Source organism: Camelina sativa, chromosome 1, assembly GCF_030686135.1.
Source record: "Camelina sativa cultivar CO46 ecotype springtype chromosome 1, ASM3068613v1".
In the NCBI taxonomy this organism is placed as follows: Eukaryota; Viridiplantae; Streptophyta; class Magnoliopsida; order Brassicales; family Brassicaceae; genus Camelina; species Camelina sativa.
The window spans coordinates 4989854-5011827 of NC_141880.1; the positions used below are offsets into that span (position 1 = coordinate 4989854).

Below are 21974 nucleotides of genomic sequence, written 5' to 3' on the forward strand. Positions count from 1 at the left end.
CCGCTGTCTCTTTCACAAATTTTGTCTTCGAGACAAGACATATATCCCTCTCCTCTCTTCTTTTAATATTTTCAATTTTTCTTTTACATTAACTTTTGCATTTTTGAAACACCTCAAAACAAAAAGGTGATACTGCAAAAATTAATTTCAAAACATATAATATAATCACCTAGCTTGAGCAGTAGCATTTTCTTAGGTAGTGACTAAACCCATATACAGCTAATAACATTTAAATTTGAGTTTTTTTTTCTTTCTTGAAAGAAACAGAAAATAATGTCATTGATTCATAATCAATGCATATACTAAAGAAACAAAAAACTGGTAATCCAAAAAAAAAAAAAAAGTAACACTTATATGTATAGGACATACCGACATTAGTCATTTTTGTTGTTGTTAAAGGAGCTAATTTTTCTGAGAATTGATTGAGAACGTAGGCATCCGCTTTATTGAGCAGCACCTATAATATAGTACTCAAGCTCTCAACTTATTGGGCTTCAAATTTTAGGCCCATAATAAATAGACATAGCCCAAGGCGTTGACATTGAAAGAGGGGCATGGCTCACGATACCCAGCCGTTAAGTAGTACCAGGCGTGGATTTTAAGTATGAGCTTCAAGGATAACTTGCTTACGTATATACACACTTACAAGATGTATTTGTATATCTTTTCATATGTTATAATTTTGATATTTGAATGTCTTTGTGTTTAATGGCAAGACGCACACCACAAATGTTCTCTTACTAAGGAAACTAGCTAGAAACCCCTAACGTAAGAGTTGTTTATTTAAATATAGCATTGAATGGTTGAAGCATTTTTATACGCAGAAAATGAATTAATTTAACGTTTACTTTTATTTGTATTACCATGCATCAAACTTTTTTATATAGAGGGGGTTGGTAAATGCCAACATACTAATTGATAAAACATCAAATCAAAATATAAATGAGAGATATGTGGGTAGTTGAGATATATTAAAACGCCTCTTTCGATACACATTACGTACTACATAAATGATCTTGGCATTATGCACGCTTGTGATTAGACAAATACTAGCTCTAGCTATTTTCGTTACTATTTATACCCACTTCACTTTGTTACTTCTCAACATTCAGTTTTCAATCTAACAAAAACATAAAAGCATTCGATTTTCAAGCAGAAGAAGTGTAAAGACAATGGCTATCATCAATTTTGAGGATCAAACCACACTGTACAATTTTGTGGTCAAACAAGGTAACGGCGTGAAAGGTATGATAGACTCGGGCCTCTCCAGTGTTCCACAGCCCTTCGTCCAGCCTATCTCTGAGCGAATCCCGACCCAAAACGCCCTTACGTGTGAGGCTTCCCAGCCAATCGATCTTTCCAACCTAAACGGCCCACACCACAAGGAGGTGGCCAAACAGATCGTTGAAGCTGCTGAGACACTTGGCTTCTTCCAGGTAAATAATGGTCGACACATATCATTTGGGTTGGTGTAGAAACGAGCAATATATATGCCTGTGTAAACTTGTTAATTTGAACTGACGTTAATATCTAAAAGATATACTAGTACATATATTGAATGCTTACTTATATGATTGAGTGTCTCCATCAATCTTTTACATACATGTTTAATAAGATAAAACTGTATAATTTGAGGATGAAATGCAAATGACAGGTGGTGAACCATGGTGTTTCGGTTGAGCTGCTCGAATTGCTGAAAACGTCGGCTCATGAGTTTTTTGCACAAGCTCCTGAGGAAAAAGCGATATACCTAAAAGAAGTGAGTCCAAGCAAGCTGGTTAAGTACGGAACGAGCTTCGTGCCAGATAAGGAGAACGCGATTGAGTGGAAGGATTATGTGAGCATGATGTACACCAGTGATCATGAGGCTCTTCAACACTGGCCTCAACCATGCAGGTATATACATGAACTAGATCTATATTAATATTTATAGGAACATCAAACTTGTGTAATATAAATAGAGTATAAATGTTAGGAAATTCATGTTGAAAATAAAATGAAATGTAAAATAATATATAGACTTATATTTGAATAACCAATTTACAAAAATATAACATATAATATATGTGTGACAGAGAGGTGGCACTTAAGTTCATGAAGTCATCGATGGAAATGGTGAAAAATGTAGTCAACATTCTGATGGAGAATGTAGGAGTGAAACTAGAAGAAGAGAGGATGAATGGTTTGATGGGAACCAAGATGGTCAACATGAACTACTACCCCACATGTCCGAGCCCCGAGCTGACCATTGGTGTTGGCCGTCACTCCGACATGGGAATGTTGACTGTTTTGTTACAAGACGGCATCGGTGGTCTCTACGTTAAACTAGACAACGGTGAATGGGCCGAGATCCCTCCTGTCCACGGAGCTTTGGTCATCAACATCGGCGACACTTTGCAGGTTTGTCAAAACGAATTTACAATGAATGGACTTATACATATATTTTATATACTACAAATGTGGTATCCATAATTATTTTTGATATTGTAATACAAATATATGAATTTTTCAACAGATTTTGAGCAATGGGAAGTACAAAAGTGCGGAGCATAGGGTTAGAACCACAAACATCGGATCAAGAGTCTCTGTGCCCATTTTCACGGCACCTAATCCATCAGAGAAGATAGGACCATTGCCGGAAGTTGTGAAACGCGATGGAGTGGCTAGATACAAGGAGTTGTTGTTTCGAGACTACATGAATAACTTCTTCGGCCAACCACACGACGGCAAAAAATCTCTCGACTTTGCACGTGCAGAGTGAGACTATCAGCAGTTGTCACGTACTAAATCAACCACAACTACGCGACCATGTTTCTCCTTTTTATCCTTTGTTCTTTTTTGTTATCCTCACTCCCACGTTAAACTGAGTTGTTGTTTCCCTATTTTGTTTTTGATGTAAATTGTTTTTCTTTTTACCCTTGCTCGATCCCCATATTTTTATTTTGGTACAATTTATAAGTTAATAAAATCTGCCTTCTTTGTGAGAATCCTTAAACCTGATGAATCTTTATGAAATCTTTAACCAAAATTTTCAAAGTCCCATAGTCTTTACCTACCTATTGATTTTTTTTTACTGCAATGATTATCTTTTACCAATTTCGCCATAGATTTCCAATCTCTATATCGGGGACTTTTCCGCTCATTTATAATGTTAATTTGAATTTCCATTATTATTTCCATACTCCATCTCGCTTTCATGGCAGACTATTTACGCTCTAGATTTACCGGGTTCTAAGGTCGCTCAAAAATTTCGTTGACTACTAGAAGTAATGAAATAAAAATCATATTTAAAAAAAAAACAAAAAAAAAAAACTACATACATCGTTCACTAAAATGCAAAATATATGGTACAATTTTGAAGAAAGTCGATGTGACGTAAGCGGTAGGGGATTCTGAAACTTTCAGGTTATGACGTGAATCGTGTACTTCAAACATTGTGACGTTATATGTTAACGGATTATTCAAACCCCGTGCTTTTTGCTTCCTTCTTCAAAATTTTCCTTTTTTTTACTTTTCACAAGAGTAAATTCCCACTTACGACCAATTAAATCTCGTTAACTCGTCACAGATTCGAATAATATTCCATATAATAACGTGTTTAACCTTAAACCACTTTTTAAAAGTAACTTTTCTTTTACTTAAATCTCACACTAACATTATGGTCGATCACATCGTTTACTATGACAAAATTCATACTGATAATTAGTTAATTACTAACATTAATCCACAAAACTATAACAATCTTATTTATCCTCCTGCTATAGCATCTATTCAAAAAACTATTTTTTTCACATGAAACAATTTATGGCAACTATAATGTCGTTTTTTTGCCTTTTAAAAGTCAATATATATCCACGATTGGATTAAAAAAGACAAGGACGACCCTTTCTTTTTTTCAATATCAACGATCCGACGACTCATTTTGAGTAACCACGTCTTTGCCTCTCATAATATATACTAGATTAATCATCGCATCGTTGCGTTTTTTTCTTACTTGCGTTTGGCGTCCCATCGCATGTATTATTCTTCTAGCTAGTTACAAAATTCCAGTGTTTCTTATATATTGAGCGTGTATGAGAAGATACCAAACTCTTGAAGTATAGGATTAAATATGTGATTAATGGCGGTCAAAAAAACAAAAAAAAAATGTGATATGTCATATGCTGATATATCCATACATAGAAAAAAAAAATATATAGGCGTTGTCATTAGAAAACAAATATAGGAGTTATGGTGTAATTTACTTTTCCGCGACAGTATTTTTCTCCTCGTAAGTTTTTTTTATAAATGATGAACTAGTTTCTAACTTTTTTTTTGGATGATAAGTTAAATAAGTTTTATACTATGTAATGCGGAAAAAAGGTTTAGAATAGATGGAGAGGAAGATGTCCAACAAGAACAACTTGGGGTCAACCATTGATGACTCTGGTTGAATGATCATTTGACTTGACCAGCCGCTACGAATTGACTCAACAAATTGAAACAGACAATATGTAAGGGATGATTTTATGTACAAATATCAATTTTTTTTTAATGCAATGAAATGAGTATTTGAAAAACAAATATCATATTAAATTACTCTCGTTTTCATGGCTTCCCTATTTTTGTTACTTCTATCTTACATCAAAATTATAGTACTAGCTAGTTTCTTCTTAGCATTTCAATGAATTTTGTTGAAAGGTAAATGTTTGTGCTAGAGAATGATTCGTTTACCAAAAAGATGTGGTAAAGATTGGACAAAAAAGTCAGGACCAACATTAGCTTGAATAGCGTTTTTTCCTAGAGTGAGTTTTGACAATGAGCAGTGGATTAATGGGAGACTCTTTAGTGCGATTTCTGAATAAAATAAGAATGGTAATAGTTATTAGTATTTCCACTACTTTTTTAATTGACGGCATATTTCCACAGCTTTTTTACTCACGCTCCTCGGATCAAAGTTTCGCCTCATGGTTTGCAAATAGAGTTACACACAATCACCACTGGACTCAATATAATTTTTAGTAATTGAAAAAAAAAAACAGAATGTATATGCGAATGGAAAGGTACAAGATTAACATAAGTGAATTAAGAAATCAGATATGTCAATCTTTGATAAATTATTTTTAAATTGTTATATCTACATTTTATGCGTAAATGTGATTACTGACTGAAGTACAAGATCATCCAAACAATATATAGAAGTTAATACAGTTTTAGAAGGAAAAAAAATATGAAGATAGATTTTTAATTAAAATTATAAACAAATTTGACCAATTCAAAATGAAGTATAATTGTTTTTTTTTTAAATCAGCCCACTCCAAGAATTTCAGAAATTTCTGGTTGTAAATTGTAGTGGGAAAAATATCCAACAAAGCGTTGTGGAAACTAAATAATTCCACAGATTTTATAAGAAAAACATGTGACTCTCTTTTTCCTATATATTAGAACTTAGAATAAAGAAGATTCATGGGATTGGAAAAAGAAAAAAGATTCATGGGATTGGTTGGCTACTAACGACGGTTTGTGTGAACTATCCCGTAACTGTAGTTGCAAGTACTGGAAGACAGTGACAAGAAACGACTAAACCTTTTGTTTGTGTTAAATAAGATCAATTGTCAACTAGAGGCCGACTAGAGGCCAGTTATATTACTTCATGTCCACATAGAAATCAGTAAAATATTTTGAAGTGAGAAAGGAACTGACGGGTAATATTCGGTTTTGATTAGGTGGCTTTGTCATTGTCAATTTCAGAGAAACTACCAGATAGAAAAACGTAACATCTCGACCAAAAAAAAGAAGGTAAAATTATTCATGTTTTTGTATTTTTTTTCTTTTGTTGATCTCCCCCAAGTTAAGATCTTTAAACGAAGCAATACAAATCTTACCTTTACGAGCACAAAGTCGGAGTTATGCGTCATGATGATCAATAGATGTTTCGTGGTGAGCGCGGTAATATAATCATCATACAAGAAGTTAATGAATCCTCGTCAGACACTTTATGATAGAGAGGAAACACACAAAAAACAAATCTTGGTACGAAAAGTCAGTCCTCTCCCTGGCGTTTTCCTCTGCGTCCTAATAATATGAATGGTAAAAGCGTCATATACATTTATTTAGGTCCACGTATTGTGATGCGAAGAGACTGATTCCAAAATCTCAAGCCCAAAAGACTTTTACCGGGTCGAATCATTGATTACAAAGGGTTTATAAGTCAACAGACATGACTTGACCAAATCGGATCATTGATTATAAAAGGATGAATAAGACACACACGACACAAATTAACTCTCTTTATATAAAGAGAGAAAAAAGGAGGAGGAAATAGTAAAACCAAAGCCATGGAGAAGATGATGGGAGTACGGGAAAACATAAGTGAATCAAAAGAAGATGAGGAAGAAGTGGTAAAGCTTCCAGGGTTTAGGTTTCATCCCACGGACGAGGAACTCGTAGGGTATTATCTTTCTAAGAAAGTACTCCTCAAGAAACCGAGCAAGATCGATGAGATTGTCAGCCAAATCGATATCTATAAATTCGATCCCTGGGATCTTCCAAGTAAGTTTTGTTTTACTCCCTCTTGTTAATTTGTTCATTTACATCTGTTGGTCTTACTATTTTTTAGAAAAGAGAAAAGTAGAGATCACTTGAATGCATGGTTGTGAAGTAAAAAACTAACACATTAATTATTGTAACCAAACTGATGCCAAAATGTAATGTTTGTTTTGAAGGGTCGAGGAACACGGAGAAGGAAAACTACTTCTTTTGCAAGAGAGGAAGGAAATACAGAAACAGCATAAGACCAAACCGAGTGACTGGTTCCGGTTTTTGGAAAGCCACGGGAATTGACAAACCTGTCTATTCGGATGGACCTAATAAAACAGTGATCGGTCTAAAGAAGACACTCGTGTATTACCTTGGAAGCGCCGGGAAAGGAAACAAGACAGATTGGATGATGCACGAGTTTCGTCTCCCCACAGCCAATGACACTATCCCCGGTGGCCCTACACACTCTAACCCTACTCCAACTTCCGCACTACAAGCAGTAAGTTTGGAATCCTCTCGGTCATGTGATGATCATATCTATCATGCATATATATATAGTTGGCCACTCTAAACGTTTTAAATGGCAAGCCTATTTCTTTTTTCTGACAAGTTTTGTTGTGTAAAAATAAAAAATGTTTTGGGAAGTGAGTGTGGTTGATTCTTACTATATATATATATATATATATATATATATATATATATATATCTACATAATTGCAGGAAGTGTGGACTTTATGCCGGATATTCAAGAGAAATGTGTCTAGTCGAAAATACACTTCGGACTGGAGAGAATTAGCAAATGGCAAACGGGTGAAGCCGCAACAATCTAATTACCAAGAAGCATATATCAATTTTGGTGACAATGAAAGTAGTAGTAGTACCAACGTGATTAAAGGGAGTTACGAGAGGAGCGCTTTCCAGCTTCACCAAACGCATCATCATCAACATCAACATCAAGACCAGCCAATTCCCATGGACACCACACAGGTTGATTCGCTTCAACAATTCTCCAACGATAACATTGACTATGAGAGCTACGAAAACTGGGACGAGCTTCGATCGGTTGTGGAATTTGCTTTCCCACCTTCTTCTTTTAGTTAGATCATTAAACCACTAGTTAACTCACTAGCATATCTATATGTTTACTTGGACGTTTTGTATTCTCTATTTATAAACATGGATCTTTTGTATGTATGTATATGAACGCGCCTGATTATATATATTTGTATTGGCCTATATGTCAATTCACGGAATGGCTTATATTATTCGCATATTTTATCTTTGGTATCTCATCGTTTACATATGAATATGTGATGACAAAAAATAATATATATAGTTAATGAATTACGGTGATAATAAAAGTGGAAAAACTCGTTCGGACTCTCTTTTTTGTTTTTTTACAAGACTAAAAATAGCACACAAGTCTACATAGTATTGGGCTTAGTTTTCAATAGCCCATTAGAAAGAAACCCATAAAAAAATTAAAATTAAGTACAATTTTTTTTTTTTGTCGGCTAAAAAAATAAGTACAATTTCAAACTCGACAATCGTGTTATTAAAGGAAAAGTGGCAAACCCTAAGTTATATAAGAAGAAAGGTTTTACTTCTTTGGCTTCTCCTCCTACTCGGCGTGTCAACATCTTTCCCCCAGGCTAGTTAGGTTGGTTGATATGATTCTTCTCCGTCTAAACTATCTTCTGTTGTTCTTGATTCATCTATGAATTCTAGCTTTGATTTCAATATCATATGTGTCGCGCGATCGAGTTCTCTAATACACTCTTGTATATCTCTTTTTCTTTTCCCTGCAGAGAATTTGGTAATCGTGAGAAACAAAGCAAGTGACAATGGTAAAGGGCTTCTTCTCTTTTTTTTTTTTTTGTAGCATCGATTCTAACGCTTTGTTTTTATTCGTTTGTGTGATATTAATCTAACGGGTTTGTTCTCCTTTTTTTTGTTTAATTGTTTGTAACTTGCAGGTGAAGTTCACAGTTGAAGAGCAACGGAAAATTATGGATCGTAAACACAACATCCGTAACATGTCTGTCATTGCCCATGTCGATCATGGTATATATATATATATTTTTTTTTTGCTTACTGTTATTTTTCTAATCGTTTCTCTGATGATTTTTGAAGCTTTTGTGTTTCTCATATTCCTATGCTTTTATTTAAAAACGTGAAGCGTTTATAGTATTGTTCTGTTTTCTATCAAAAATATATTCTGAAATACAAAGTTTTGATCTTTTGATGACAGGAAAATCTACACTTACGGATTCACTTGTTGCTGCTGCTGGCATTATTGCTCAAGAATCTGCTGGTGATGTGCGTATGACTGATACGCGTGCTGATGAGGCAGAACGTGGTATCACCATCAAGTCTACTGGTATCTCTCTCTACTATGAGATGACCGATGACTCTTTGAAGAGTTTCACTGGAGCTAGAGACGGCAATGAGTATCTCATCAACTTCATTGACTCTCCTGGACATGTCGACTTTTCGTCAGAAGTCACAGCTGCTCTCCGTATTACTGACGGTGCTCTTGTGGTTGTTGACTGCATCGAAGGTGTCTGTGTTCAGACCGAGACTGTTCTCAGGCCTGAAAGGATTAGGCCTGTTTTGACTGTGAACAAAATGGACAGGTGTTTCCTTGAGCTCAAGGTTGATGGTGAAGAGTCTAATCAGAATTTCCAGAGGGTGATTGAGAATGCTAATGTCATCATGGCCACGTATGAGGATCCTCTCCTTGGTGATGTTCAGGTTTACCCTGAGAAGGGGACAGTGGCTTTCTCTGCTGGTCTCCACGGCTGGGCTTTCACTCTGACCAATTTAGCTAAGATGTATGCTTCCAAGTTTAAATGTTCTGAATCTAAAATGATGCAGAGGCTGTGGGGTGAGAACTTCTTTGATACTGAAACCGGAAAATGGACCACCAAAAACACTGGTTCAGCGACCTGCAAGCGTGGGTTTGTTCAGTTCTGATATGAGCCCATTAAGCGGATCATCAACACTTGTATGAATTACCAGAAGGATAAGCTGTGGTAGATGTTGGAGAAGGTTGGTGTCCAGATGAAGCCCGATGATAAAGAGTTGATGGGTAAACCTTTGATGAAGCGTGTCATGCAGACATGGCTCCCTGCCAGTACCGCTCTGCTTGAAATGATGATCTTTCACTAATCATCACCCTACACTGCGCAGAGGTACCGTGTTGAGAACTTGTATGAAGGTCCTCTTGATGATAAGTATGCTGCAGCTATCAGAAACTGTGATCCAGAAGGTCCTCTGATGCTCTATGTCTCTAAGATGATTCCTGCATCTGACAAGGGCAGGTTCTTTGCTTTTGGTCGTGTCTTTTCTGGTACTGTTTCCACTGGTTTGAAAGTCAGGATCATGGGTCCCAACTATGTCCCTGGTGAAAAGAAAGATTTGTATGTCAAGAGTGTGCAGAGGACTGTCATTTGGATGGGTAAGAAGCAAGAGACTGTGGAGGATGTTCCCTGTGGTAACACTGTTGCTATGGTTGGGTTGGATCAGTTCATCACCAAGAATGCTACCTTGACTAATGAGAAGGAAGTGGACGCACATCCGCTTCGTGACATGAAGTTTTCTGTCTCTCCCGTTGTTCGTGTTGCTGTAAAATGCAAGGTTGCATCTGATCTTCCCAAGCTTGTGGAAGGTCTCAAGAGGCTGGCCAAGTCTGACCCTATGGTTCTATGCACAATGGAAGAGTCTGGTGAGCACATTGTTGCTGGTGCTGGAGAACTCCACATTGAAATTTGTGTTAAGGATCTTCAAGATTTTTTGGGTGGTGCTGAGATCATAGTGTCAGATCCTGTTGTTTCGTTGCGAGAGACAGTCCTTGAGAGGTCTAGCCGCACTGTGATGAGTAAGTCCCCAAACAAACATAACCGTCTTTACATGGAAGCCAGACCAATGGAGGATGGTCTAGCAGAAGCCATTGATGAAGGCCGCATTGGTCCATCTGATGACCCCAAGGTTCGATCCAAGATCCTTGCAGAAGAGTTTGGGTGGGACAAGGATCTTGCCAAGAAAATCTGGGCGTTTGGACCTGACACTACAGGGCCCAACATGGTGGTTTATATGTGTAAAGGAGTGCAGTACTTGAATGAAATCAAGGACTCAGTGGTTGCTGGATTCCAATGGGCTTCAAAGGAAAGTCCTTTAGCAGATGAAAACATGAGAGGGATCTGTTATGAGGTATGTGATGTTGTGCTCCATGCTGATGCAATCCACAGAGGAGGTGGTCAGATGATTTCAACAGCTAGAAGAGTCATCTACGCATCGCAGCTCACCGCCAAGCCAAGACTTCTTGAGCCGGTTTACATGGTCGAGATCCAAGCACCTGAGGGAGCTTTGGGAGGAATCTACAGTGTGCTGAATCAGAAGCGTGGACACGTGTTTGAAGAAATGCAAAGGCCAGGAACACCTCTTTACAACATCAAAGCCTACCTTCCTGTAGTGGAGTCATTTGGTTTCTCAGGTCAGCTAAGGGCTGCAACCTCAGGACAAGCCTTTCCTCAGTGTGTGTTTGACCATTGGGACATGATGTCTTCTGATCCGCTCGAGGCTGGTTCACAGGCTGCTACATTGGTTGCTGATATCAGGAAGAGAAAAGGACTGAAGCTACAGATGACTCCACTCTCCGATTTTGAAGACAAATTGTAATCGGACCATTACTCTGCTCTTACTCTTAATGACTGTCTCCCTCTTAGGCTCGTTTATAGTTCACTTTTTTTTATCTAGCATTACTCCGCCCGTGTTTATTGAAGACAAATGTGTTTTCTCTTATTACATCATAGAAAGATCAATCAAGTTTTGTTTGTACAAGTTGAATTATTTTCTCTGTTTTAACTTGGTTTTTCTCTTTCGATGACAAGCTTAATATGCTTTCACTTTGATCCCATCGCAAAACTCTGAATCTTCAAGACAGCTTCCTCTTTCCTTCCGTGTTGTCTGAACAAGTTACAAAACAGAAATATAACTCATCGTAAAACCTTTGAGGCGATTAGGCTTCTGTTGCTGCCTCTATAATATATAAAGAGAGACAGTTCTAGAACCATCATAGTTCATGAAGAACAAAAATCATAAAAACAAACTTTGCTCTGAGAATTCCCTAGCTATACCGATTTAAAAAGCCAAGTCATGGGGAACCGGTTTCAGTTGCAGAGATTAGAGTCAATGGTTTCATAGGTCATTGATGCTTCTCACATGATGTTAGCAAAGTGGATTTTTCAGATATACTGTATCTAGAAACTACAGATAATGTTAAAGTGCAAAGCCAAGATCTCAGGAATACTCTACATACATGAACCTTCTCTGCCACACCATCGGGATGCTTTACCACACGCCTCTGTGTGAATCGAAGCTGATTTACTTCGAAGGAGTTGTATGATCTGACACAAGCCGGTTTTAAGCTTTAACAATACCATAAGGATGTTACATGATATACATTTGAGGCTCAATGATTGAGCTTACTGGTATTGTGTGTCGTAGCTCATTTTCGTGTCCTCTTTTTCGGCCCATTTACAGTATTGTCTTTTTTCTTCTTCTTTGATTTCAAGATGTGCCCATTTTTTTTGTCTTGGATAAACCAAAAACATTTCAGCTCAACTAGAAGTCTAGAAGAACATTGAATCGCCTCCCACATAGTGGAGATATAAATAATAGTGACATGTCACTGTTTGAGTGTAAAAAAATATGTGAAAATACATGTTATAAAAAGTTTTCAAGTTTATCATTCCCTTACGACGTTAGATCAGCACTAATTTTCCCACTCACTTGTTAAATGCTTAGTTTTAAAATGTGAACAAAGATACGATTGATTGGATCCTGCAGATGAAATAACTCTGTGTCACAATCATCCAACTTAGGCATCTTGATTTTGTAGGGACTCAATCTTAATGGTCCATTTTTGTGGTGGATAGGGTCCATATTTGCTTTCTTGATTCAATTAAGTAATCGTGTTCCGTTGTTGTCTTGGCCTGCTGGACACTAAGGACACCATTCATCCATCACTTCACATCATTCATCTTCCTTACAGTGCACCACTATAATCATCAATACTATTATTACTTTGACAAAATAAACACTTATTGAATCTTAAATTCCATAAATCATAATAATCTATAGCGACCTTCATTGTTTTGTTTTAACAAACAAATAAAAAGAATAATCCATGTGTATAGGATAACAATGAGTTGTTGTTGTTAGTTACTAGCTTTTGATTATAGTGCCATCTTCGACCTCAAGTCTGTCTTTTACTATTTTTTCTCCTTTGACAAAAAGTAGCCGACGCACATCTTGTTTTTTCCCATCACCTTTTTTTTTGGCTATCCCATATTCTCTATCTTGTGAATTGATTCTTCTTCAACCATCATTGTGTTGCTTTACTCTTGTTTTGAAATTCATATGTCATGATAATTGTTTGAAATGAAGAGTCCAATTATTTATAAATCTATCGACATATTTGAAATTCCATATTGTAAATAATATACGTTCCCACTTGCTCCCACTAAAGAACCAAAATTGATATTATTAATAGTTAGATTTTTATTTTTTTTAGTGGGTTATTCCTAATGTGGACAATAACCAAACTATTTTCTCACCTTTTTTCATCCATACGAAAGTACAGTCTTTACTTGTAAATGTTTCATGTCTTGTTTCTATCCAATATATCAATGTCATGTCTCAACCATATATTGGTTTTTTGTCTCTTGATAGTAACATAAACTTCTAATTATATCTCTCATCTAAACCACATGGTGTTTTGATATTTTGTACCATTTAGTGGGTGAGAGGATGATATTTGCATATATAGGTACAATATTTAATCAGAAAAACAAAATAGATTAGGTCAAGTGGGCTTAATAGTGGTATAGACTACTCCTTTTACTTTTAACCCTTGATATCCTCTGATCACCTTCTCTTTTTCAAATTCATCTTTGTGTTGTCCATTTAGATCTGTCACTATAATGTTTTAAATTGTTACTAGTATGTGATGGATCCAAGATCTGACCAACAAGACATTTTATATCGTGGCTTTAGCAAATTGATACAAATTATCATATGATCAAATAGACTTATACGTATGCATATATGTCCCACACAATGAAACAAGGAATGAACAGGCATTCAGGCTAGTTATAAAGTGCGGAAGTGAGGATTATTTACCCTTTTTATATTAACACGATTCATCTCGTAATTTTAAATGTAAAATACTAAATGGATTCCACTACTTGGCCTATATGGTATACCCTAATTAAGGTTATTTGATGATACCTAGTAATTTTCTGATCCTTCAGTCCAATAGTAGTGATTCAATTTCTATCGTTAGGGAATTGATATAACTTTTGTTTGGCATTAGAGAGAAAAAAAGGCATTATACTTTGAGTGTTTTTTTTTCTATCGATTCTTTCTGCGGATTGTAAAAGCAAAAGCCAATGAACATATATAATAATATTATATGTATACACAATCACAAACATGGCAAATGCAACAATTTTCAACCGAAAGATGGGATATAATCAACATCGTAATCACAATAAACAAAATTTCTCGACTGCGTCAAAGGCTATGAACGACTTTGATGTAAACCGAAAGTTGGGTTTCCACTTTGGCATGAAAAGTAGAATATTTAGTAAAGAGTTGTGAGAAAGAAGAAAAGATAAAGAAAGAAGGCCATCAATATCATCGTTGTTCCATGGTTGACATGGTACACCATTCTTTATGAATATGATGAGGTCTCATCCAAGTTTCTCGAAAAGCATTTATATTTGATTTCTTTAATATACATGAAATATATAATAACTAATGAAGTAGGGACGTTGATTGTTAGAGGTTAGAGACTAGAGAACAAATGAAAACCGACCCACAAATCAATCAGTTTCGAAATCATGATGACATTAATTTTTTTTGGTTTAGTGCCGTCTTTCCCTTGGAAATTTCTTCTCTTTTATTTTTTTCTTTTTCTTAGATAACATAAAAATCAAGTTGTGGAATATATTACTTTTTATATAAAAGAGGAATCATATTCATTCATCTTGATACATGGAAAGTAAAAAAGATGACTTCGATAGTTTCCATTCCAAAATGAATAAAAACTTTACCCATCGTGACCCCACTCGGAAATCTAACAAAATTCTTCTAGTACTATTCATGTTTACTATATTGTTTGAAGTAATGGAGTGTATAATGTGCCACTGTATTGACTTTTGTGAAAGAACAAAATAATCGATTATTCAATGGCTCTATCGATAGTGAATATATATATCAGATGGTGAAGGTGACTCAGACAACAACAACATAGAAGGTTAATTAGCTCTTTCATGACAATGTAGCCCATTTTCTTCATGTGAAATTGTAGTTAAAATATATGATAGTCGTCGATCGGCTCCAAAACGCATCCAATCGGTCAAATAAACTATTGATATATATATATATATATATATATATAAAATATATGCGTGGAATTTTATCAGCACGTCACTGCGTTACATGAACTTTGTATAGTTTACATGAAATTAAGATTAAACTACTACTAGTCTACTATTTAACTGATGGTTTTAAAAATTAAAATACGATAACGTGTAAGTTGGGTACGTAGTTTTGTTTGATACTCTAATGGAAGTTGAGGAAGATTTTGGCCAAAATCATCTTTTTATCTCTTTAGAAAGAAGAAGACCTAAAACACATCGTCATCGTCGGTTGGCCTCACGCCGCCAACGAGAATCTCTCCTTTCTCCCCCTTCTTCTTTTCTGCCCCCAGAACTCCTCAATGTCACAATCTGAACCACCAGATCCGCAGGAAATAACCTGCAAAGGACCAACCTCGATTCCAGATCTAAACAAGGTGTCTTCGGATCATTTCAGATCTGGAGCAAGCTTACCCTCGTTTCATCCACCTCCACCTCCTCCTCCATCCTTGTTGATTGAGAATGGTAATGTATCCCCTGACTCTACACCTCCAATTTCTGAATCTTTACCTCTTCCTCCTCCTGCGATTAAAACTCCACCGGTAATAAAAGATACTGAGCTAGTCTGGGCAGAAAGGTTTGACACTAGTCTTAGGAATCTTACAAAGGCTGCTAAACCATCGTACACAGAGGATGGTACTCCGAGAGTTCGTGCTCCTGCTGCAGTGATACTAAAAGCTTCCGATACTTGGAAAGATCACATAGTGGCCCATTTCCATGGCAATCCTCCACCTCCTGGAAAAATATTTGTAGATCTTAATCCTATCTGGGGTAAAAATGGTCGTATTAACATTCGTTGTCTAGCGAATGGACTTGTGCTCATTTATATTCCTTCTGAAGCTACTCGGAAATGGGTTCTAGAGGTGGGATGTTGGCAAGCGGGGAACTGCCTTTTCACTGTCACTGCCTGGTCTCCGACTACTTCACTCACTCCAGTTAAGCTCATATCACTCCCAATATGGGTTATTCTTAAAGACGTACCTCCTCAGCTATATTCTCTCCCAGGTCTAAGTACAATTGCTTCTGGAATAGGAGAACCTCTCCATACAGAGAAGTTTCAGTTGCCTCCTCTGACTGCGGACACTAGAATCAAAATCGAGATACTTCTCAAAAAGGAGCTCCCTCATTCAGTATTGGTGGAGGATGATGATGGAAACGAGATCAGAATTTGGGTTGAATATCCTCGGCTTCCGCCAAAGTGTGATTAATGTAGTGAGTTTGGTCATCTCTACCACCGTTGTCCTTCTGCACCAGCTATTACCGTATCAATATCAGATCCTCCTATACCTACAGGGAGCACTGATGAAAGAAATTCGTCTGATGCTTCTAAGGTTACTGCAATCGCACCTCTGGCTAATGTTGCAACTCCTGCTATCAACTTAGGAAATCCTGCGGTGCAAGAGTTCAGACCTAAACCAACCCATCGATACATTGAATCTCCTCCTGCAGACTCTCCATCAGAATGGACGGTGGTCAAGCGTAGATCGAACTCACCTAAGAAAACTGGTACTACGAACAAGGACAAAGCTGCTATAATACAGGAAAATAGCACTGTAGTTATTGGTGAAGCTTCTACTTCTAAGTCTCAGGTGATATTGGGATCGACAGATTTGTCAAAGAATCAGAGCACAGGAAGTTCTGTCCAGAGAGTTGGATTGACACAAGAGAAACAAGTGTGTCCCGAAGGTTCTAATAGGAGGACAAGGGCTGTTGGACCCTCATTGTCAGCCAATCCTAATAAGTCTAAGAAAGGGACTCAGAAGAGTGTTAAGAACTCCATTAGTGGACGACCAGGGAAGGGTCGTTCCCATCATCACGCTTGAAAGCTTAGCTTTCAACACCTTTTGCCCATTGATGATGAATATACAACTTTTTGTTATAATATAAGGGGGTTAAATACCTCTAATAGACAACAGGAGCTTAAGAGATGGATTCAGTCTCAAAGACCTCATATAGGAGGCATTTTGGAAACTCATGTGAATCAGGAGAGTGCTGACTCTATTTTGAATAATACCTTCCCAGGGTGGAGATGGGATTCTAACTACTCATCTCAAGCAAGTAATGGAAGAATCTGGGTAGTGTGGGACCCTTCTCTTAAAGTGTTCATCTACAAAAAAACTGATCAGGTAATTGCTTGTGGCGTTTTTGATACTTCAACGAATCAATCTTTCTCAGTCACCTTTGTATATGGCCGGAACTATATGATAGCTAGACGTGATCTTTGGCTCACGCTTGAAGAGTTGCATCATTATAGCAGCCAACGTGATTTGCCTTGGCTCGTCCTCGGTGACTTCAACCAAATTCTACAGGCACAGGACCATTACTCTATGCTTTCCTATCCGCTTCCTCTGCGTGGTATGGAGGAATTCCAGGAGTGTATAGACATTTGCGAGTTGATGGATATGCCTGGTCGAGGATCTTCTCACACTTGGTACAATGGACAAGAGCTGAATCCAATGACAAGGAAACTGGACAAAGCGATGATAAATGAAGCTTGGTTGGATACTTATCCTCAGTCAATTGCCCTTTTCGATGCTCCAGGTGGTTCTGACCATTCTCCTATTCTAGTCACAACCTCTACTCAAGTCGAGAGGAGGAAGGTACCTTTCAAGTTTTATAACTTCTTCTCTACTCATCCTGACTATGCAAGTATGCTTGAATCTGCATGGAACAGACCAGTTTTGAGAGGTACATCGATGTATGGACTTTGTCAGAAGCTTAAGGAAGTTAAGCTTGGTTGTAAGGCACTAAATCGAAACAACTTCAGCAATATTCAGGCTAGAACAACAGAAGCACATGAAGCACTATTAAGGATTCAATCTCAGGTCCTTAGCAGTCCAACTCAACAATTATTTCGTGAGGAGAAGGAACTAAAGAAAAAATGGTTGTTCTTGTCTTCGGCTGAAGAGTCATTCCTTAAGCAAAAATCGAGAATACGATGGTACTCACAGGGTGATTCGAACACGATATTCTTTCACAAGTCAATCAAGGCTCATCAGGCAAGGAACAGAATTTGCTACCTTCTCACTGATGATGCTCAAAGGATTTCAGAGGCGGTTCAGCTAAAGGAATTGATAACAGAGTACTACCGGAATTTGCTTGGAGTCAGGAACGATGCGGTACAACCGTTGTCTGTCCAGGAAATCAAAGATCTTACTCCATTCAGGTGCAACAATGAATTGGCAACCAAACTCCAACTTATTCCAACTCCTGAGGAAGTAACAAGCACGTTATTTTCTCTTCCTCGTAATAAGGCGCCTGGACCAGACGGTTTCACTGCGGATTTTTTTGTTAATTCATGGGGCTTAGTTGGTCCTGATGTAATTGCTGCAGTCACTGAATTCTTCACAACTGGGAAGCTACTAAAGCAGACAAATGCTACCATTCTGGCGCTCATACCGAAGACTCTAACTTCAGAAAGACTGAACGAGTTCAGACCCGTTTCTTGCTGTAACACGATATACAAGATAATCTCAAGGTTGCTGGCAAGAAGACTAAAGCTCTTCACAAATCAAGCGGTTCAGCGTAACCAGGTTGCATTCATCAAAGGGAGGCTGCTATGTGAGAATGTTCTCCTGGCTGCTGAATTGGTTGCAGACTTCAATAAGGAAGGACCTACCACCAGAGGATGCTTACAAATTGATATATCCAAGGCGTTTGATAATGTGGACTGGAACTTCCTGATCAACATTCTCAAGGTTTATGAGTTGCCTCTAGTTTTCATCAAATGGTTGGTTACATGCTTTACGACTCCATCCTTTTCAGTGGCTTTTAATGGTGAACTCATAGGATACTTCCCGGGACAAAAAGGGCTAAGGCAAGGTGACTCGATATCAGCTCCTCTATTCACTCTGGTCATGGACATTCTATCAAGGAAGCTTGACTTGGCTACTACACAAGATTTGATAAAGCCTCATCCGATGTGTATTGATCCTCTCATCACCCACTTAAGTTTCGCGGATGATCTTCTTGTGTTCTTTGATGGGTCGGAGGCGTCCCTCACTGCAATTGTACAAGTTCTAGATCAGTTCAAGCAAGCTTCGGGTTTGGGAATCAATCTGGCAAAGTCTTGCCTCTACCTGGATGGAAACAATAGAGAGGAAACTCGGAGAATGTCATTATCTCTCAACCTAGTCCATGGATCTCTACCAGTCAGGTATCTCGGTGTTCCACTGATCACTCAGAAGCTCACTCCTTCAGACTACAGACCTTTAACTGATAAGGTCAAGGCTCGTATCTCGGGTTGGACGCATCGCCACCTCTCCTTTGCGGGACGACTTCAGCTTCTACAATCAGTTATCAACAGTACCATCAATTTCTGGGCCTCCATTTTTATTCTTCCAAACAAATGTATTGAGGAACTTGAACAAATTTGTAGTGCCTTCCTCTGGAAAGGAGTTGCAAACTCTGCTCGTGGCGCAAAAGTCTCTTGGGAAGTTGTATGCACACCAAAAACTGCAGGAGGTCTAGGGCTTAGAAGGCTCATGGACTGGAACCACATTTTTGGCTTGAAGCTAATTTGGTTAATCTTCTCCCAAGCTGGTTCTCTCTGGGTTTCATGGGTTAGGAAGCACCTTATTCGAGGAAGAAGCTTTTGGACTACAGATTTCAGATCCTCAGGAAGTTGGATTTGGAGGAGGCTTGTTAAATTACGTCATTTGGCAAGACCCTTCATTTCATGTGAAATAGTATCTGGCAATGAAGCCTTTTTCTGGCATGATAACTGGACAGGATTGGGGCCACTCATTGATGTCATTGGCGATTCGGGTCCGAGAGTTACTGGTATAGGTCTACTCTCAAAGGTCTCCCAAGCCGTTAGGAATGGGGGATGGGCTATTACCCGAGGAAGGAATCCCCAAGTCCAACTACTGCGCGAATGTTTGCAGAATCATCATCCCCCGTTGGATCGAACTGGTGGTGATGAGTTTGCTTGGAACCTAACCACTGATCAATCCCGAGGTACGTTCTCCTCTCTTAAAACTTGGAGGCACTTGCATCCGCCTGGTGATACGGTTAGTTGGCACTCTCAGATATGGTTCAAGGAGAGAATTCCAAAGATGGCGTTTATGGCCTGGCTTACGGTTTTAAATAGGCTAACCACAAGAGACAGGCTGCGGAGATGGAATCTTCAAGTCCCTTCCAACTGTCTACTTTGTCATTCAGGGGAGGAGTCTCGAGACCACCTCTTTTTCCAGTGTTCGTATTCAAAGGTTCTTTGACTCGATTTTTTTGCTCCGTTCATACCATCTCAAGCATCTACCTTCATGGGAACTCTGAGTTGGATCAAGAATCCTACCTTGAATAGGAAGCTCAATGTCATTTGCAAGATCGTCTACCAAGCTCTTATTTATTTCATCTGGACAGAACGCAACAGCAGACTACACTCACCCTCTTTCAAGTCCGCGGATCAAATCAAGAAGGAGATACAACTATTGTTGAGGAGAAGAATCATCGGACTTGATAGCTCAAGCCTTTTTACCCCAGCAAGTACTCCACAGGACACTTACCTCTATCAATGGTTCCAGCACTTCTAATATTTTTAAGCTAGCACTCTCTTTATCTATATGGCTATTTATGTGAAGCTCCGGTGTAAAAACACTTAATCATATATAAAAAAGGTATCTCCTAAAAAAAAAAGTCGAGGAAAGTTCCAAGTGTGGAATCAAATTGACGTGTTGGACGAAGCTGCAAATTAAAAAAAAAAAAAAAAAAAAAATTTAAAAAGAATAAACGGTCCCCCTCAGTGGGCCATTAACGGCCTAAATACTGTTTTTATTTTAAAGAAGAAAAGAGGAAATGAATTTGTGGGCCCGGCGGTGCGATGTGGATGTGTTTATGTTATGTTTTTTTAATAATACTTTTTTAAATGCCGATTTTTAGCTTTTCTCCTGTCTTTTTTTTTTTTTTGTTCTTGTGGAGTCCACTTTTAAGATTGGGGCTGCTCCCTAAATTTAAAATAACCTCTTTCTCTACCGACAATGTTCTTTTTACCATTTCGTTTCCTCCTCCTCCTCCTCCTTCCATTTACAAATTCGCAAGTTTTACTTACCTTAATAGGTGGTGCGTAGTTGCGTATTGCGTCAGCGTCGCCATACATGAACTAACATAATCAGAAGATAGTGGATCGTATCTAACATGTGTTATTGTTAAGAGGAAAGCTAAGTCATTCATAATTAATATTTCATTTTCCTTGTGTTGTGGATATATAAAAATATAATCGAAAGTGTAAGCTGTACTGGTACAGCTAAGATTTTTTAAAAAGAAAACAAATAATAGAACGAGATCGAGGGAGCAATAGTTTGACGTGACTTGATGATCACAATTGCAACGTCCGTATATTATCTTTATTGATAACATAGATAAGTTAATGGCACAAAACGACAAAAGTAGCGTGAAGGGACGGCAATAATAATGTGAATGTTGATGAATCCAACCCCCGGGACCATTCCACGATAAGTTCAGAGTCCTGCCCAAATTATATGTACTATATCTATATACGACACAATCAATGACAAAGTGATTTATTTTAGCGGTGAATTTTATACGATACTCTTTCTATCGATATAAATGTTTTCAGAATTTGTTTTTAATAATTTGCAGAACTCTGTATTCACAAAGATGTAAACAAAAAGGACAAATGAATAAATCCTGATAGAAATATTACTACTATTAAAAAAGTGGCTTGAAAGAGAACGTGAACCAACTGCATTTCACATGCTTCGACGGTCTCTGATTCCTCGAACCCTCGTCACCCTAAACGCGTAACAAACCCTTAAAACAATTACCACTAATTCATACAACCTTCAAATTCATAATCTCTAATAACCGGTTACTTAATATAATGATGACGTGGTTGATTGAGTGATTAACACAACTAATATTGACATTCCGATATTTTAGAACAAAGACGAAAAAAGAAGAAGAGTATTTTAATTATTATGTTTAATATACGAAAGGAAGGTGGTGATT

The 21974-nt window shown here is 37.7% G+C and overlaps 2 protein-coding genes, 2 long non-coding RNA genes and 1 pseudogene across 4 annotated transcripts; 3 read left to right on the top strand and 2 right to left on the bottom strand.

Annotated features, from left to right (window-relative positions):
* Positions 1–1006: 1006 nt before the first annotated feature.
* Positions 1007–2987, top strand: LOC104777120 (2-oxoglutarate (2OG) and Fe(II)-dependent oxygenase superfamily protein). The gene is made up of 4 exons (XM_010501333.2): positions 1007–1436; positions 1655–1896; positions 2076–2400; positions 2516–2987. The coding sequence occupies exons 1-4, from the start codon at positions 1173–1175 to the stop codon at positions 2759–2761; spliced, it is 1077 nt and encodes a 358-aa protein (XP_010499635.2). The 5' UTR covers positions 1007–1172; the 3' UTR covers positions 2762–2987.
* A 3270-nt stretch (positions 2988–6257) lies between these two features.
* Positions 6258–7784, top strand: LOC147949547 (NAC (No Apical Meristem) domain transcriptional regulator superfamily protein). Its single transcript, XM_087498690.1, has 3 exons — positions 6258–6531; positions 6705–7018; positions 7240–7784. Exons 1-3 carry the CDS (start codon positions 6318–6320, stop codon positions 7618–7620), a joined length of 909 nt encoding a protein of 302 aa, XP_087354816.1. The 5' UTR covers positions 6258–6317; the 3' UTR covers positions 7621–7784.
* A 71-nt stretch (positions 7785–7855) lies between these two features.
* Positions 7856–9661, bottom strand: LOC147949548 (uncharacterized). The gene is made up of 3 exons (XR_015588717.1): positions 9538–9661; positions 8787–9467; positions 7856–8321 (listed from the first exon to the last, which is right to left on the bottom strand). It is a non-coding gene; the product is annotated as an uncharacterized LOC147949548 (long non-coding RNA).
* On the top strand, positions 8487–11155 carry LOC104777148 (elongation factor 2-like; annotated as a pseudogene).
* A 138-nt stretch (positions 11156–11293) lies between these two features.
* Positions 11294–12162, bottom strand: LOC147949549 (uncharacterized). The gene is made up of 3 exons (XR_015588700.1): positions 12010–12162; positions 11840–11927; positions 11294–11487 (listed from the first exon to the last, which is right to left on the bottom strand). It is a non-coding gene; the product is annotated as an uncharacterized LOC147949549 (long non-coding RNA).
* Positions 12163–21974: the final 9812 nt, after the last annotated feature.

Excerpts from the sequence above, each read along its gene's own strand:
- LOC147949547 (XM_087498690.1), top strand. The coding sequence starts at position 6,318 with ATGGAGAAGATGATGGGAGTACGGGAAAACATAAGTGAATCAAAAGAA. Across the intron at positions 6,532-6,704 it reads CGATCCCTGGGATCTTCCAA|GGTCGAGGAACACGGAGAAG; the intron begins GTAAGTTTTGTT and ends TTTGTTTTGAAG. Across the intron at positions 7,019-7,239 it reads CAACTTCCGCACTACAAGCA|GAAGTGTGGACTTTATGCCG; the intron begins GTAAGTTTGGAA and ends ACATAATTGCAG.
- LOC104777120 (XM_010501333.2), top strand. The coding sequence starts at position 1,173 with ATGGCTATCATCAATTTTGAGGATCAAACCACACTGTACAATTTTGTG. Across the intron at positions 1,897-2,075 it reads CACTGGCCTCAACCATGCAG|AGAGGTGGCACTTAAGTTCA; the intron begins GTATATACATGA and ends TATGTGTGACAG. Across the intron at positions 2,401-2,515 it reads ACATCGGCGACACTTTGCAG|ATTTTGAGCAATGGGAAGTA; the intron begins GTTTGTCAAAAC and ends ATTTTTCAACAG.